This window comes from Plecotus auritus, assembly GCF_963455305.1.
Source record: "Plecotus auritus genome assembly, chromosome: 10".
NCBI lineage: Eukaryota > Metazoa > Chordata > Mammalia > Chiroptera > Vespertilionidae > Plecotus > Plecotus auritus.
This window is the reverse complement of record NC_137785.1, coordinates 23843297-23860658: the sequence shown is the minus strand read 5'-3', so window position 1 is coordinate 23860658 and position 17362 is coordinate 23843297. Positions and strand designations below refer to the sequence as shown.

General features: G+C 50.5%; 1 protein-coding gene across 2 annotated transcripts; it reads right to left on the bottom strand.

Annotated features, from left to right (window-relative positions):
* Positions 1-611: 611 nt before the first annotated feature.
* Positions 612-16332, bottom strand: KLHL36 (kelch like family member 36). 2 transcript variants are annotated; one of them, XM_080643549.1, is made up of 5 exons: positions 16013-16332; positions 13845-13923; positions 8342-9415; positions 6693-6850; positions 612-5893 (listed from the first exon to the last, which is right to left on the bottom strand). In XM_080643549.1, exons 2-5 carry the CDS (start codon positions 13905-13907, stop codon positions 5338-5340), a joined length of 1851 nt encoding a protein of 616 aa, XP_080499675.1. In that variant the 5' UTR covers positions 13908-13923; positions 16013-16332; the 3' UTR covers positions 612-5337. The 2 variants fall into 2 exon arrangements, with proteins under 2 accessions (XP_080499675.1, XP_080499676.1); XM_080643550.1 differs by lacking the exon at positions 16013-16332 and adding an exon at positions 14192-14475.
* Between the last annotated feature and the right edge of the window lie 1030 nt (positions 16333-17362).

The following is a 17362-nucleotide window of genomic DNA, read 5'->3' as shown; positions in this document are numbered from 1 at the left end:
TCTTTTAGAGACAGTGGATTAGAGAGGGAAAGACAGAGAGAAACGTCTATGTGATAGAAACACATCGATTGGTTGGCTTCTGCACGAGTCCAGACCAGGGCCCAGGCTGGGGAGGGGCCTGCAACCAAGGTACATGCCCTTGACCAGGATTGAACTCGGGACCCTTTTGTCTGCAGGCCGACACTCTATCCAGAGCCAAATCAGCTAGGGCGATCTCTGTTCTTATAGAGATGTTATTGTATCTTTCTGATAAAGATAATAAATTGCTTGTCATAAACTATGTTTCTCTGGTTTCTAGTTTCCTTTTCTAGTCAATTACCCCAAATGACACAAATTTAAGCAAATAGTTTCATTTCAGGTCTCAGAACTTAGTGCTGCAATCAAGGATCTGAATGAAATTCCTCACAAAATATAATAATTAGAAGAACAATGAAAGCCGAATCAAAATGTCCCAGCACCCCACAACAGTAAAAGGCAGTCTGGTAATTGCCAAATTATATTTGGCCTCAACATTCAAGGGGTTCTTTTTTATTTGGGCAGAGAAAATAGGACTAAAGAACATTACAATAACCACACAAGACTACGAATGCAATTATAAAATAAGCCATATCCTAGCAGGCAAATCATTTTAATGTGTTTTGAGAAATGAATACTCTGCATGGAATTAAAGAAAAAAATCAACGTGCAGGAAATTAATTATAAAGAAATAAGACACAGAAAAGCTTTGAGTGTCATAAAATTACAAATACAAAAGCAGCAAATCATAAAACAAGCACATGATTACAGATTTTGATAGCATTAGTAGCCAGAACATACCCAATGAATTACTTAATTGTCAAATATCTTACTAATTTTGACAGAAGGCTGATGGCAATGATTAACTTCGATGGATTCCAAAGGACTTTATTTGTCCTTCAATTTCAAGGAAACCTGTAAAGATGGCCTCCAGTAACTTTGAAGGGTGTTCTTTTTCTCAAAGAACTCACCTGCAAGGCGTTTTCCCTGCTGCCCACCAAATTTGTACATTCACTCAACTCTTCTAACTAAGGCAACCAAAAGACAATTTCTTGAGATCCCCAAAACATCATCAGAAGCCACAAATCCTACCCATGTTAAAAAAACAAAAACAAACCCACAAAGAAATGGACAACCTCCAATGCTGAGGGCAATAATTCTATAAAGTGCAAGACGGTTCACTGTTACAGATTTCGTGGGTTTCATGCTAAAATTTCTTTAAAAGAATGGGTGGATGAGAGTGGATCAGGACCCCAGCCATGCCCTGGGTTGAGAAATAACCCGTATGAGAAAGGTGATCTATGGATCTGTCCTCAGGTATCTTTTCAACTCTGTGCACACTGCTGAGGTAGGAGCTTTGGAAGGAGTATGGGACGTCTTAAGGGAGTGAGTGTCCTCTTGGCTAACAGTGCCCTCTTGCTCAGTTGGGGGCCTCAGACAGTCATGGTTCATATTCATTGGCCATGTGTGACCTTTCAAAATTCAAGAGTTGTATCAGACCACAGCCACGGGGGAGAGCAAGATCCAAGACAAAGCCACATGCAGCGGGCAATATCCTGGCACTGACTATGGGACATCTGCTGTCTAGTGCAAGCTCAAGGGGGTGGGGGTCAGGGGGTGAGGTGGAAAACCCCGGCAGGCAACCTACAAAACGGTTATTAGCAAATGGTATCAAAAAGTATCAAAACATTTCAAAAAACTTTAAAAACTGCCAGGCTTGGCAGATGCACTCTGCAGGATCTCCACGTACCTGTGGAGCTGCTACGCTCCGGAAGTTTGTCCTGGAGGTCAGGACACTGCCCCCTTCCCTCTGAAGACACTCAGAATCTGCAGAGACAGCGAGGGTAGCCAGGCCATGGCTGGAACGGCCTCTCCACGTTAGGGACCCAGCGGTCTGAGATTCTAGCGAAAAACTCCAAGAGCTAAAAGGCCTGTGAGGTACTGCTTGGGCTGGAGCTGGCCAAGCCACATGCCATGGAGGACCAGGGTAGAGACAAGCCGGTAGTTCTATATGGGGGTGTATGTGGGGGGCGGGTCCTCTCCCAACCCACACTGCTCAAATCACCAAAAGGTTATTCACTCCCAGACTTGGAGCCAGGGACTTTGAACCACAGGTAAACTCACCTGAATTCGCTGAGGGAGAGCCTGGACCTCAGGGGAGGGACTCCACCCCCTTCTGGCATTTGGGTTTCCACCCAAAACTGAACACCTCATAGGGTTGGCTTCTGGAGTTTCTATTAAGTCATCATGAGGTCAGGTCACCTGTCAGTCAGGGGCAAGGGGAGGAACATTCAGAATATAATACACACATGGGTTTCCTGCTCAGATCAAAATCTGGAAGTCCTACCCGGTAGTCTAGCTAATGTAGCAGAATGTTAAAAATACTGATTGAGCCATCCATACAAGCAGGTTGCTGAGACAGTCTCTGTATAGCTTCGACAGCAGAAAGAGCACTCTAAGGAACAAGGGTTTCTCCAGCTTTTCTATGCCCTCCCATTATCCCATTTATGTCTTAAGAGCCAACAAGTTCCAACTGGGATGAGGATCAAACTCAAAACCTACAACTAATATAAAGTTAAAACTCTAGTTCTTTAAAAGTGAGGGAAAACAACACAAACAAACAACAAAATCTGAATAAAAGCCCAGCATACTTAAAGATGAAAACCAACGATCCAGATACTCGCACAGTTCCGCCTGAAGCACTGACAATTTGATGACACAGTGGCAAACGTCGCTGTTTTCGTCTCAAGATGGCAGCCTGCAAGAATCTGGGCTTTGTCACTTTGGTTGGAAACGACGCCTTCAAGACTTTGCAGTTCAAATGGCCACCTGCCAAACGGAGTTAAAGCCATTTCCTTCCATTCTTAGTTGGACTGCACAGCGGTGATTTCCATCTTGAAACATGGACAGCGAAAACCATGCTGGCCCCGCCATTGACCCCAAGGAACTTTCTTAGGATAAGTGGAGCCACCACCAATTATTTGAAGTTGGATCACAAGAGGACACTTACTTATCAAGTCTACCTTTAAAGAAATGGCCCCTCCACCTCCATATTAGCTTCTAAGCCGTGTGGATTACAAAGTGCCTTCATAGTGGGAGGAGAGACGTCACAAATTATTAGGTGCAGGACATTGTAAGACCAAGGCACAAGTCAGAACAGAGGCCAGAGGCCTGCATCCTGGGACACGTCCTGGCAGTCAAAAATAAAACAGCTGGCTTAGGCTACAAACTGATGGCTGGCCACTCCCAAGGTCAAAGTCATCTGTCTCCCAAGGCACAAATAGTCTTTCTATGAGCTCTTCCCCTCCTGCCCTTGGGTTCTGGTTGACCACCTCTTTTACTTGGGCTGAGCAAGGGAGAACAGACCATAGATTCTGTGCCTCCTAAAGGGTCTTCGAGCAATGAACCCTTTCCTGGAAAAGGGAGGGGCTAAGCTATCCCAACGTTTGTAGAAGTTCTGCAAAATATGTTTCATGGAGGGCTGAGACTAGGTATGAGACAAAAAAGAGTTTCAGGCTCAATGAAGTTTGGAGATGCTGGTTGATGGAAGGTTAATAGTTAATGCAGGACTTCTCAGAGCCTTTAATACCCAGAAGGGTTGTCAAGCCACATTAAGAGTGTAGTTTTTTGGTTTGTTTGTATGCCTTGCAGAACTTCTCAACAGTGTGTAAGCCTCTAGAGACTCCCATATACAAGAAACTAGCTAACTATGCAGACTGCTTTCCCAACTAGCAATAGAGGGCCATGATTTGGGTAATGAAGCTTTAAACGCCCACTCACAGCTCTCCTGGTTGCTATAAAAATCATGGAAAACCTTGAAAGAAAGGAAGTGCAGTAAAGAGACAAAAATAAAATAAAGTTAATTGAGATTCTTATTCTAATATCAATGCTAACAATGCATCTTGAAATTTTCTCATCTCTGCCAAGGTATAGATCATGAATGCCTCCTTTGGCCCATGATTAAAACTGATTGCATTCCTTTCCTCCCATCATACTTTGTGTTACACAGTGTCTTGGGACAGTAGTCTCAAACTCCTCTTAAAGGGCACAGACTCTTGATGCTCTAGTAACTGCAGAAATCAGTGCAGAGTGGTCACAGATCTCAAAAGGAGGTGCTGAATATTTTAATAGCTTATACGGACGGAAAGAGCTTCACCCCTGGGAGAAGCCTAGCCATTATTTCCTCTAACCCTGTTGCTTAATGAATGAGGAAACAGCTCCCGACTTATTAAAGAATTTGCCCAGCAGCACAAAACTACTTAGCAGCCGGTGGCTGGGACCAGGGTCTGTGGCTTGAGTTGGTGAGACATTCAACAACCTTCTGAGGGGTTAACGTGCGCTCACTCGTGTAAAAGCTTTCAAGAAATGCTTCTAGGAGCTGGAGTCAGAGAACAATGCTAAATTCTAGGGTGCTGCCTTTTTCTTTCCTGAGAAATAAATGTAGATTTGGGGGCTCAGTACATCAGAAACAGTGGGTGCCAGGAAAAAGAGAAAGTTAAAAAAAAAAAAGCACAAATTGTAGAATAATGTTTATAAAGAGCTTCAGGCCTTGTTTTCCCTTCTTCCCTGATTACTCAAACCCTTTTAGAACTCAGGAAGATTACTAACAAGGAAAACCAAGTATTCAGAAACAACAGTCACTTGATAAGAAAATCCTAAGGGGGATACCTTCCGGGTGAGAAGTCCAGGTCTCCCTAGGTGACCTGGTGAGCCCTGGTCACTCTCTCACCCTCTCCAGGTCCCTGTGTCCCCACTTATAAAAACAAATGCACTTGACCCTGCCAGTGATTCCCTAATGTGGCTGATGCTCAGTCGCTCCAGGAACTGGTTAAACAGTTTCCAGCCACCCCCTTCACCACTCCCGGTAGTTTTAGATGCAGTCATTCTGAGGCGGGGTCCAGGAATCTGCATTTTTAAAAGCTCAGCCAGGTTTGGGGAGGCTCAGGGCTGGAGGATCTGAAATGTTCCACCGAAGCCTCTAGTTTTACTGCAAACATTTCTATGTAACCCCTGCCCTAGCTACTCTCAGGGGGGGTGCTTGCAGTATCCCCCAAAATTGGTAATGTGGAGAGAAGCCCTGTATAGACATAAGGGGATATTTCCTGTCTGGGCCGAGGTTTAATTACTCAAGCAAGATAATATGTACAGTTACGTAGAATATTTAATCGATTACGGTGATATTATAGAAATACTAAGAATCATAAAAGTAAAAAAAGCTGCTAAGGGATACATAAGGGTTCCAGGGTTCTATGAAGTCGCTGCTGGTCTACAGACACTCTGGGAGGTGGCGGTGGGGACCAGGTCCCAGCAGGCACGGCGGGGTCACTGGCCCCGGTCCTGGTGCCTCTTGGCCTTGCCCTTCTTCTTCTTGTCCTCCAGTCGTGGCTTCAGGGCGCAGACGCAGGCGGACACGCCGGCGATGGCCTTGGGCAGGTCGGTGCCTTTGCTCCACTTGTCCTTCTCGCGGTCATACACCTGGACCGTCTTGGAGAAGGCCGTGTTCTCCCAGCTGTAGCCGCCCAGGATGTAAATGCGGCCCTCCCACACAGCCACGCCCGACTCGCTGTTGGCGTGCAGCAGCGGGGCCACGCGGGTCCACTGGTTGCACTGCGGGCTGTAGGCCTCCACGCCCAGCACGTCGAAGCGCTCCATGGACTCCACGCTGTCGTCACTGCCCCCGATGGAGTAGATGCGGTCCTCCAGGCTACACATGCTGTGCCAGCCCCGCGCGGTGGTCATGGGCCGGCGCTCCTCCCACACGTCCGTCCGGTGGTCGTAGCACAGCAGGTTCTTGCGGTAGGGGCCGATCTGGTAGTCGTGGCCCCCCGAGATGTACACGAAGTCTTTGTAGATGGTGCCTGCGTGGCCATATGTGAACCTGTGGAGGGATGGACAGAGACAGAGGGGGAGCTCAGTATTGTCCTGGGCGGGGCCGAGGCTGCAGTCTCTTCCTCACAAAATGGGGACAACCTGTCATCTTGTGAGGGGCTTGTGAGGATTTGAGGGCCTAATGCAGGGAGTGGGCACCCCGTGAACTCTTTATAGATGGCAGCTGTCACCACACAGGAAGTAAACAGACAACTGTGCAGTCAGACTGCCTGGGCAAGAATTCCCAGCTCTGCCCCCTCTCCATTTCCCCATCTGAGAAATGGGCATAATCACAAGACTGCTTTCCTTCTCATAAGGGCTGGAAACAGCAACAGCATGCTACACATGTACCTGATCAAATTATATAGCAAACGGGGAATGAAGTGTAGTACAACTCCACCCATAAGGTTCTGAAAAGTCAAGACTAGGGAGACAGGAAATGTCAGTGGTGGCCAGCAGTTCGGAGGCAGGGGACAGGGATGAAGCAGTGGAGCACAAGGGACCTTAGGGCAGGGAAACGACTCTGTATGGGTCTGTAATGGTGGGTACCTATCCACTGAAACTCAGGAAGTGAAGAGACTCAGAAACTGAGGGATTTTTTGTCTTAATGGCAGAGCTGACACTTGTACAAGGTCAGCCTAAACAGGAGCCCTGACTCGCCCTCTGCCTCTCATGGTCTACTCTCTGTTATTTACAAGCCAGGAGATTTTTCCTGGAATTAGAAGCCTTAAAATCCAGAAAGTGAGGTGAACTGAACTGTAATCCAAAAGTCGTCACATTCGAAGAGTTTGCACAAAACCCCCAATTACCTTGGCAAGCCGGCCACGTAGGACCAGGAGTCGGTCTTGGGACTGTAAGTCTCTACTGAAGAGAGAGCTCCATTCTCATTCCGGCCACCAACGGCCACCAGCATGTCTTCAATGGAGGCAAGGTAGAAGTCCACGCGGCGTTGGTTCATGGAGGCCACCTGCGGAGGCGAGACACCTGTACCTTCCCTTCCCCAAACCCTGGACATCATCAACATCTAGCACCACTTCCCAAAGGTGTCCTATGGAACACAGCCCAGAGAGTGAGGCAGTGGCCAAGTGAGTTTGGCGGAAGGGAGTTAAACCTAAAGAAAGAAGGGTCCCTTCGGAGGGACTTCTCCATCCCCAAGGACCCTTGAGACACTGCGAATCCCCAAAAGGGGTTTGGAGAACACAGCTCCCCAAACCTGTTTGGCCACATGGCCAGCCTCATGTACTTGAATTCTGAGGACACACTGCTGATTTAGTGATTTCTTAAAGTAAACGTTCATCTTTCCTCTTGCCAACCCCTCAGATAGGTTTTTAATGAATGCTGATTGCCATTGTGTTAACAGGCAGAAAGTGGAACTCAAAAGGAAATTGAAAAGCAAAAGACCCAACTTTTTTTTTTAAGAATCCAAGCAGAACACACAAGTCAACACAGTCCTGCAGGAGACCATCGTTCAGGCTGCCACCGCCAAGCTTCGCAGGACGGGCTCCAAAGCCGGGAGCCTCTTCCTAGAGTCAGCACTTACACCGTGGAGGGTGGTTGTAGATTTTCGAGAATAAAATCAGAAGATCAGCAGAGTCCATTCTGAGTTTTGAGCTCAGAACAACACTGCGTTAAGTAAAGCCACTGAGGTATGAGGATAAAGACTGAGACCGACTTCATGGATGTGGTCTAGAGAGGTGTTTGTGGGGGGAAAGGAACACTTTTTCACCTCTGCCAGGCACATCAACATGAGCCACATACAACCCCTGAACCTGGAAGGTCAATGCCCTTCTCCCACCCATGTCCAGAGGAAGAAGCTGAAATTTGGAGAAGGCAAGGGACCAGTCTCAAGTTCCCAGCTACAACTTAGCCAGATTGGGATGTGAACTCAGGTCTGACGCCAAGACTCACGTTCTTCCCAGAATTAGCTAGCGTACCTGCCGGAGATGTGAGCCTTCACGGCCTCCTCAGACCAGCTCCACACCTTTCCAAAAGAGGAGCGTGGCTGGGACTCTGAGCCACAGGAAGAATATTTGAACTATGGGTCAAATCTCTAGCCCGGCGATATCCAATGGGGTAGCCACTAACCTCGTGTGCCATTTACACACAAATGTAAATTAAAGTGAAATCAAATAGAAAATTCAGTCCTTCGGTCCCACTGTCTACATTTCAAGAGCTCAGCGGCCACACAGAGCTGGTGGCTACTACATTAGAAAAGCACAGACCTAGAGCGTTTCTAGGAGCAGAAAGTTCTAGACTGACCCTGCAGGTCAGCCCTCACTCCCCCAACCAGGTGCAGGCACAGGGGAGGGTGGGAATTAGGTGGCTGGTCACTTTATCATCACACCTTCTTCAGAAGCAGGAACAGGTCAAGGCCAGAAAGAAGGGAGGGGCAGTCAAGGTTAGGTTAGAGAGAGCAAAAGTCCTCAAGAGTAAAGAAAGAATCTGGCTTTAATCTCACCTTGATCCACTGTTTACAGCGGGGGTCATACCTATAAAGAAGATTGGACGCTGCGTCCCCTCCATTGTCCCTCGAGAAGCTGCCGCCAGCGATGAAGATGAACCCCCCCAGCACAGCAACACAGTGATGGCTCCGTCGGGCCGGCAGGGGTGTCTCCTTGACCCACTGCTCGCTCTTGGCGTCCAGGTAGCAGGTGTCATCACTGAGCTCCAGACACCGCTCGGAGACCTCGCCACCCACGAACAGCAGGCGCTCCTCGTTGGTGCGGAGCGCCGTGCGCTTGGTCTGCATGACCGGCTGGGCCGCCAGGCTGTTGTGGTAGCGCACAGCCTCCTCAATGAAGCCCTCACAGTTGGCCTCCCTGGGCAGCAGCGAGCACACGGCCGGCTTGACGCGGTGCAGCAAGTCGTTCTTGGGGATGAGCGGGAAGTGGATGTGCTCCAGCACCTGGTAAGCGTGGGCCTCACGCTCCGGCTGCTGCGTCAGCCACTGCAGGGCGGCCTGCAGCAGGTCGTGCTCGCATTCCCGCTGCACCTCGCTGCTGCTCAGGTACACGCAGAGCTTCTGCATGGAGATGTTCTGCAGGAAGTCAGGGGTGAAGGACAGTGTGCCGAAGTGGCTCAGGATGAAGCCGTCGATGAAGGCATCCAGCCGCTTGAGGCTGTAGATGGAGGCCAGCTCCTGCAGGTACAGGTAGTTGTCCTCGCTCACCTCCTGCTCCAGGTACTCGCAGCAGAAATCCACCACAGTCCAGATCTGCAGCAGGTGGGCCGTCTCCAGGATGTAGTCGATGTTGCCACCATCCAGGGCTAGCTCCCCGCCGTACAAGAAATCCACCACGGCCTTGAGGCCGATGTAGGAGGCACCAATCAGCTCCACCTCCTTCTGGAAGGCCTCACGCATGCCCAGGGTGAACATGGAGTTGAAGTAGTCGCTGCACACGGCCAGCAGGTTGCGGTGGGCTGGCACACGCTGCTCATCGGCCACCAGGACGATGTCACAGAAGAGGCCACGCAGACGCTGCTCATTCAGCCGCTGTAGCACTGTGGTCGAGTGCTCAGACCAGCGGTACACCTGTGGGAGAGCATGTGTCAGGGGCTTGAACCTGGGCCCAGAGAGGGGAAGCGCGCCAACCTGTCCCCTCACTACCGCAGGAGTCAATCGTGGGACACAACCAGCATGTTAAATACAGTGGAATGGCTCTAGCCAGCTGCTCAGTGGTTAGAGCGTTGACCCATGGACTGAAGGGTCACAGGTTCGATTCAGGTCAAGGGCATATACCAGGGTTGTAGGCTCGATCCCCAGCCCAAGTCAGCATGTGTGGGAGGCAACCGATCGATGCTTCTCTCTCTCTCTTCCCCCCTCCCTTCTACTCTCTCTAAAAATCAATGGGAAAACATATCCTCAGGTGAGGATTAACAAATAAATACAGTGGACTGAAGGAGACTGGGAAACAAAGTACAGTGCATTGCAGGAAACGAGGGTGTTTATGTGTATTGGATATATCTTCCTTCTTCTTTGTAAATAAAATTCCCAAAATCAATATTCCTTCCTTCTTTCCTCTCTTCCTCTTACCTCTCTTTTCCTTCTTTATAAATAAAATTCCCAGAAGGTTTCTTTTTTCCTTCCCACCCTTCCTTCCTGTGGGTCAGGGGCACATAGATTTGAAAAATGCTGTCCTGTCAGGATAGAGAAGTGGCTTCGGACGCAGACTCTAAGGTCAAATAGAATCGAGGTTTGCATCCAGCTCCGCCACTTACTAGCGATGTGATCTTGGTTGAGCCACGAGGAGGCCCTGAGCCTCCATTTCCTCATCTCACACGTGAGGATGAGGATACTCACCTCTCAGGTGGCTGAGGGGCGGGGGTGTCATGGCAAAAAGCCTGCCCCAGGGAAGCTGCTGTGATTAGCAATCCCCACTGAAGCTCTGTGCCAGGGAAGACAGCTTTCTCTGTGTCTTAGAAAGGCACGTGGTGATGCTACAGAGACCCCCATTTCTAGCGACCCAAAGTAAGTGCTCTGGAGACCCTCATTCCAGAAACATGGCTTCCCCAGCCACTGCCAGGGTTGAAAGAGATACACTGAATGTGAAATGCAGAGACGCTGTCTTTTTCTGGGGGCTTACATGTACCCTGCACTGTACCCTTGACATGCACTCTCATTTGAGCATCATGAATACCCTCCAAGAGAACGTCTATTATAATCCCTATTTTCCAGATGAGAAAAACTAAGGCCAGAGAGACTAAGAAACTGGCCCAAAGCCCCACTGTGATGGCGGCAGAGCTGAGATCTGAAGGTAGGTCTGATCCGAGCCCAGACCTGTAATCACCATGCTACACTACAATGAACAAATCAATTAATATGAATAATAAATAGGAATCCATTCCACAGATTCAGATCGGCAGACACTTATTCCGTGCTATATGCCTGCCATGTGCTTTTGAGGATACAAAACTATGTCAGACCTAGACAACAGTTTCTAAATCCTTGGAGAACTAATTATGCTTTGGGCTTTCAGGATACTGCATGCTTGCTTATTTCCTCACTGTAAAAACAACAAGAACATTCAATATGGGAAAAACAGGCCTTCAGAACTACAACCAGGGAGTTCATTGATTTGAGGGTGACTGAGGAAAGGGGCTGGCTGGGCATGAAGCCCGAAAAGGGGAAAGTGAGAAAAGGAGAAGAGGAAGATGGACTGAGGGCTCAGATGTGAGCAGCTGTGTGACTGGCTTTCAGGTCCCCGAATTCTTACAGGTTCTTGTCAACATGTATCCTACAGCAGTGGCTTTCATTCCTCCCTCCAGCCCCCCTCCAAATCTGCTCCTTACTGCCTCTAACACGCTTGTAATTGAGGTCCTTTATTTCCCCGTGGTCCTGCCTGTTTGCCTTGTCTGGATAATTCCAACATCAAGCGCTCCAACTACATCACAGGCATGGACAATGGCCTCGCATTCTGATGAGGACACCAGACTAAAGCTTCCTTCCCATTCAAGTTTAGCGAGCCAGACTCACTGCTCTCATGTTCCAGGACGGCTTCTCCTGGGCCCATACATGGATAGCTCCGTGTACCCTGCTTAGTAGCAGAGAGCCAGGCTGGCCTGGTTTTGGCTTCTAATTAAGCAGGAATGGTCTGGGCTCCAACACACACTGGCTTGGGGCCCCTCTCAGGTGTGGACTGAAGGAGGGAAATTATAACGCATGGCAGCAGCAGGCACCCCTGTAATAGTAAAGGCTCGGTGTCCCGAGAGAAGTGAGGGGCATCAGGTGGGCTGTCTGCCCACCCTGGGCCCCTGGTCGACTCTAAGCTGAGGAGGCTGCTGAGACTCTACACTTCAATTGGGGTACACATGACCCCACACTGCTGAGTAACAAGGGAAACAGCTCCAAGGGGCGGGGATCGGGGAAAGCCCGGATGCCAGCTGCCGAGGGGCACCATCTGCTGCAGGGAGCCAGGGCAGGGAAGAGGGCAGCGCTGCTTCTAAAACCGGGTCTCCAGGCTAAGCAGGCGCATTTAATTCTGTACCTGGTTATTTCCGTGTAGCTGCAGACAGAACTTTCAAAAAGCAGACAACACGATTTCCCAGTTTTAAAGGGACATCAGTAACAGACGTGCAGCATTTTGCATGATTTCGAAGCCCCGGCCTCCAACATTCTCTGATGGTCTTAACCCCGGTTATGCCTTTGTTTTCCATGTCAGTGCTTTTATCAGAGGCAAGGCAAGGTGGGTGGAGAAACACAGGGACTCAGGAGCTGACACTGGACAGACCAGCAGGTACGGGGTATTTCATAACAGAAGAATGCAGCGTCAAAATGGACCAACACATTTTAGAAGAGTTAAATGAACAGCGGTGGTCACACAATAGGAGACTCCACTGTGCTGGGAAGGAACAATCTACCTCTACACACACCAGCTGGCCGAGAATCTCAGATGCATAACGCTGAGTGCAAGGAGTCAGGCACAATAAGAGCACCTGCCCTCTGGTTCATTTACATCAAGTTCAAGGGCAGGCAAACCTGCAGGGTTGGAAGTCCGGAGAGTGGCAATGTAGGGACTGGAGAGGTTTGGTAATTTCTTTTTTTTTAAAAAAAAAATCTCGCTACAGGCTACATGGGTATGTTAATGTCTAGAAAATCAAGGTACACTTATAGCGTTTATGTTATAAATGCAATCAAGCAAGGGGTAGAGAACCCTACTCCTAAAAGCTTTGATTCAGAAAGAAACCAACTCAGAGTCTGGCTTTCAGGGACAAAGATTTCCAGCGCTATCAAACTTAGAAAGTGACACTGTCTCCGCAGCCAAGCTCTGAAACAAAGCCCCTTTGAGACAGCAGGGAGACCTTCCTGGGTTTTCACAGTAGATAAAGCCAGGCTTGGCAAGCCTTCCCAGGACACGCAAAAGGAAACAGGAAACCGTTTCTCAGGAGACAGACCTCTCCTGAAAGTTACAACCCCGCTTTCTTGTATGCACATCTGCAGAACCGCTTTCTCTCATTTTTTTCTCAAATCCAGGGTCTTCCCACAACTCCCTTTATCTAATGTGGTCTTTCTCAACCTTTTTTTTTTTTTCCAATCTTCTTTTAAGATTTTTTTTTAATATCCCCCATGAAATTGTGAACACCACATACATTCTGTGTGTCCATGCATGTACTATATGCACAGCTGTGCTTTAATCATAAAAAGAGTGAGTCTTTCCATACCCCAAAAACCAATCCCACCCCCCGGGGGAAAATATTGGCCTCACTGAAAATGATCTAAGGTAACCATAAACTTTAATCTCCAAAAAGGGCCACTTTTTAAGAAAAGAGGGTGGTACTGACATGTAAAGAGGCAGGCGGAAGTGGAGACTGTCCTGAAAACCAGGCCCCCAATCCTTACCGATGCCGCTGTGGGGAGAGGGCTGCTCCCAGGCCCTGGAGGAGTTTGATGAAGGCACAGATTCCCAGGTCCGGCTCTCAGAGTTTAACTGAGCAGGTACGAGGTGGGGCCAGACATGCATTTCTAATGAGACACCCTCACCTTCTCCCAGGGTGGTTTTGATACACCCAGTGTGACACAGGTTGGTAGCCCAGCCCTGGGAGGCCACCCTTACTCACTCCTACGGCCCCAGAAAGTCATGTCGGGGGAAGACCCCGGGCCCTTAACATCCAGGTCTGCAATGTGCTGCCCCCGCTACAAGGTCGGTGCTGGTTTCTCAATGGACTTGTCCTTGGGAGTTTTCGAGCCCCCAAGTGGGGAATGGCAATGCCATGGCTTTTATCCTGACCCACCCATGTCAGGGTTGAGGTGCAGAATAAATGAGTTGAGTTGTGTCTCTCCCATACCTCACCATCCCAGCTCTCTGATTTTATGATTTTTCCACTCCTGGCCTGTGCTACCTCTAAGAAGATTAACACCACTAACTACCACTAGAAAACCAGTCTACACATTAAGAATGAGCTCATCAGAAAAGCATCACACTTCCTAGGCAATTTGCACAGGTGGTGAGCGACCATTCACAGACCTTTGAAGATTCGCTGATCTTGTAGGGTCGAGACACTCTCGTCAGCCGGCTTCCCTCCATCATAAGAGCGGTCACAGTCCTACAACAAGAACAGGGTTTCTCAGCACACAGGGGCAGTGATGACTCCAGGTCATTCATTCATTGCAGGTCTGCTCAACCACAGGAATGACAACAAAGGTGACAGCAGTCACACAGAGGACAGAGGGAGGGAAAGCAGTGTACTACAGAGAACTCATGCTGTGAGTTGGAAAAAATCAGGTTGTTAGGACACATTTAGCAAGTGTTCCTTTGGCATCTAAAATCTGACACCATGTCTTTTAGCTAAACCACCTCCTACAAATACCTACCTTTCGATGCTTGATCTCACATAGATAAGCCTTTTGGCTAGAATAAGGTTACAGTGACAAGAGTTATTTCAGAGCCCGGACGATGACCCTGGAACCAAGCGACGGGATTTCTTTCCAATGTGCTGTGTCATTTAACCCCTGAGGCAGGTGGCACCATCACTTCTGACACTTAGGCTCCTGGGGAGGAGGGGCTCACCCAAAGTCACACCACAGGAAGCGGCAGGTCCCTCTCGCCACCAATCCAGGCGGCAATCCGCGGCTCCGTTTGCCATGAGTGATGTCACATATCCCATTTTACAGATGAGGATACTGAGTTAAAGGCCACAAAGCTGGTAAATGGCTGGGAACCAAACCTGAGCCCTTAATTGTGATGCTCTGCTGAATGCAACCCAGTCTATTATGAGTGTCATACTTCTAAAATACCATGATGAAGTTGAGGATGTGGTGCAGTGAAGACTGCCATATATAAAGCATGTTCACAGGTACTGGTTTAAGTGCTTTCCTGATTTAATCCCCACAACAACCCCATGAGGCCAGCACTATTATTATCCTCAGTTAGTGGAGGAGGAAACCGATAGCAGCAGGGGAAGTAATCAGACAGCGTCACACAGGAAGAAGCTGGCCGAGTTGGGATTCCAACCCACAGTGCCTTCCATGCACTTAACCCCTAGGTTATTCCACCTGGCCATCAAAATTAAAAAAGAGACCAGAAAAAAGCCCGCAGGCAGGAAACCTGCTGGGCCTTTGCCCTGCCTGGAACATTCAGGATAAACGAGCATGGAGCATGTTAATCTCTCTAGACCTCAGGGTCTTGTCTATGAAATGGGCCCGTTTAGCAGGTGACACTGAGGTTTCTTCCAGCTTTGAAATGCCAAGCGACTCACTGACAGCACAGTGCCAGCCTTTGGGAGACTTGCGGGGGGGAGGGGTGGCAGGGGAAGCAGAGGAGGGGCTGAGCCAGCAACATGGGCTACAAGTTACATGCTGGGACTGAGGGTTTAAGGAAGAATTCTTTTTCCTGCTGAGTTAAAAAGAGTCAATTTGTTACCTACTGAACAAAACAGTCTTTGCTAATAAAAAACAACAACAATATAACAAGAAGTCAGCGCTGTTTCAAGATAATCTGGGACATGCAGAGGGGGCTCCAGTATCCCCAAGGGAGGAATAACTTCAGGCACAGTCCACGCTGTCCGGCTCCCGGGAGGGAGGAAGGGACAACCTGACAAATTAGCAACTTTGTGAGAATGACCCTGTCCTTCCCGAGGGGTCCTCAGCAGCTGGAGGACTCTGGGAGGGAAGGGAAGGAAAGCACATTCATGCAGTGCCTACTGCACACCCCTGACTTCCTTGTTTCTCCTTCACCCCTGAGGCAGGTGGCACCATCACTTCTGACACTTAGGCTCCCGTGGAGGAGGGGCTCACCCAAGGTCACAACACAGGAAGCGGCAGGTCCCTCTCGCCACCACTGCAGGCGGCAATCCGAGGCTCCGTTTGCCAGGAGTGAGAAAAGCTTTCTTTTCTAGGCCAAGATTTCTAGAGAGTTTCCCCTTGTGTAGGTTCCCTTTTGTCTCCGGGCAAGAGGTTTGGGGCCGATTTCTACAAGTGTTGGGTGTCTGCTGCCTCCGTGCTTTCATCCACATGGACAGGATGCTTAAAAGATCTTCGTAAACACGGGAACCGAGGCCACGTCCGGACCGGAGGGTCCCCAGGGAGCCTCTTCTCCAAGCTTCTTCCCCGGGTTTCGACCCAGAACCTGCTCGACCTCAGCGCTCGGGGAAACACACGTCGTGGAGATGTAAACGGCTGCCCGCCAGCACTCACCGTCGCCCGCAGGGTCTCCGCTGCTGTCGCTCGCTCGGACCCGGCACCCCCGGCGGAACTGCCGGCACAACGGCCGCCCCGGCAGGCTCGAGCCGGCTGCGAGGAGGCGGAGGAGGCAGAGGAGGCGGAGCCGGGACGCAACCCGGACCGGCGCCCCCGGCGGGACGCGGGGACACTCACCTGGGCCGCGGGCCGGCCGCCCAGGCTGCACCAGTCCCACCTTTGGAGGCGGCGCCCCTCCCCGCTCCGCCGCACACCTGCCCGGGCACAAAGGGGCGCCGCGGGGGCCGGGCGGGGAGGCGCTTGCCGGGCCGGGGTCCTCCCAGGCAGGCCCGCCCCCGCCCCCCGACGGCGGTGCGCGGCGGTCCGGGCCGGAGGCCACCTGGAGGCGCTACGGGCGCGGCGCGGGGGCTCCCGGCGGGGGTGCCGGGCGGGCGGGGCGGCGGGGCGCGGGTTCCGCAGCCCCGGGGCCGGCCCGGTGCGCAGCCATGGCTCCGCCAGGAAGTGCGAGGCCGAGGGCGGAGGCGCGCGCGGCCAATGGCGGCGGCGGGAGGGGGTGGGCTCAGCTGCGCCGAGGCGGGGCCTGCGCCTGGGGCGGGCGGGGCGCTCGGGGCCGCCACGGTCGCGCGAAATGCCTAGTAGGTGTCACGCACTGTGCCAGGCGCGGGCACACGGCGTGGACGGGCAAGGCAAGGTCCCCTGGGGAGGTGATGGTGTCTAGGCGCTGAGGGCTGGAGGGGCACCGCAAGGGCATCTTTGCTCTCACCTCGTTTCCGTCTTTGCTGGAAAGTCCCCTGCGTTCATCCCAGGGTGAAGCCTTACCTGACCTTCCACATAGCCACATCCCCTCTCTCTTCGCCTCCAGCTTTACACCTCACTTTAGCGTCTAATATTTTAAATCATGTTCTTTTTCATTCACTTATTGTCTCTCTCCCCCCCCCCCCCCCCCCCAGCCAGTAGAAACCCTCCAGGGCAGGGTCTCTGGCTTAGCCCCCAGGGCTGGCACACAGTAGGCGCTCAGTGACTGTTTATGGAATGAATGGATCTAACCATCACCAATCAACCTGTCGGGTTACAGAAAGATGAACCTTGAACCTATCCTAATGAAAGAAGCCAGATGCAAAAGGACACATGTGTATGATTCCATGTATAAGAGAGGTCCGGAAAAGGCAAATCCATAGAGACAGAAAGTAGATTAGTGGTTGCCAGGGGCTGGGGGGAGGGGGGATATGGAAGTGTGTGTGGCTGTTAAAGAATAAGGGATTTCTTTTGGGGATGAAGAAGATGTTCTGAAATTAGATAGTATTTATTCATGATCATACATCTCTGTGAATATACTAAAAGCCACTC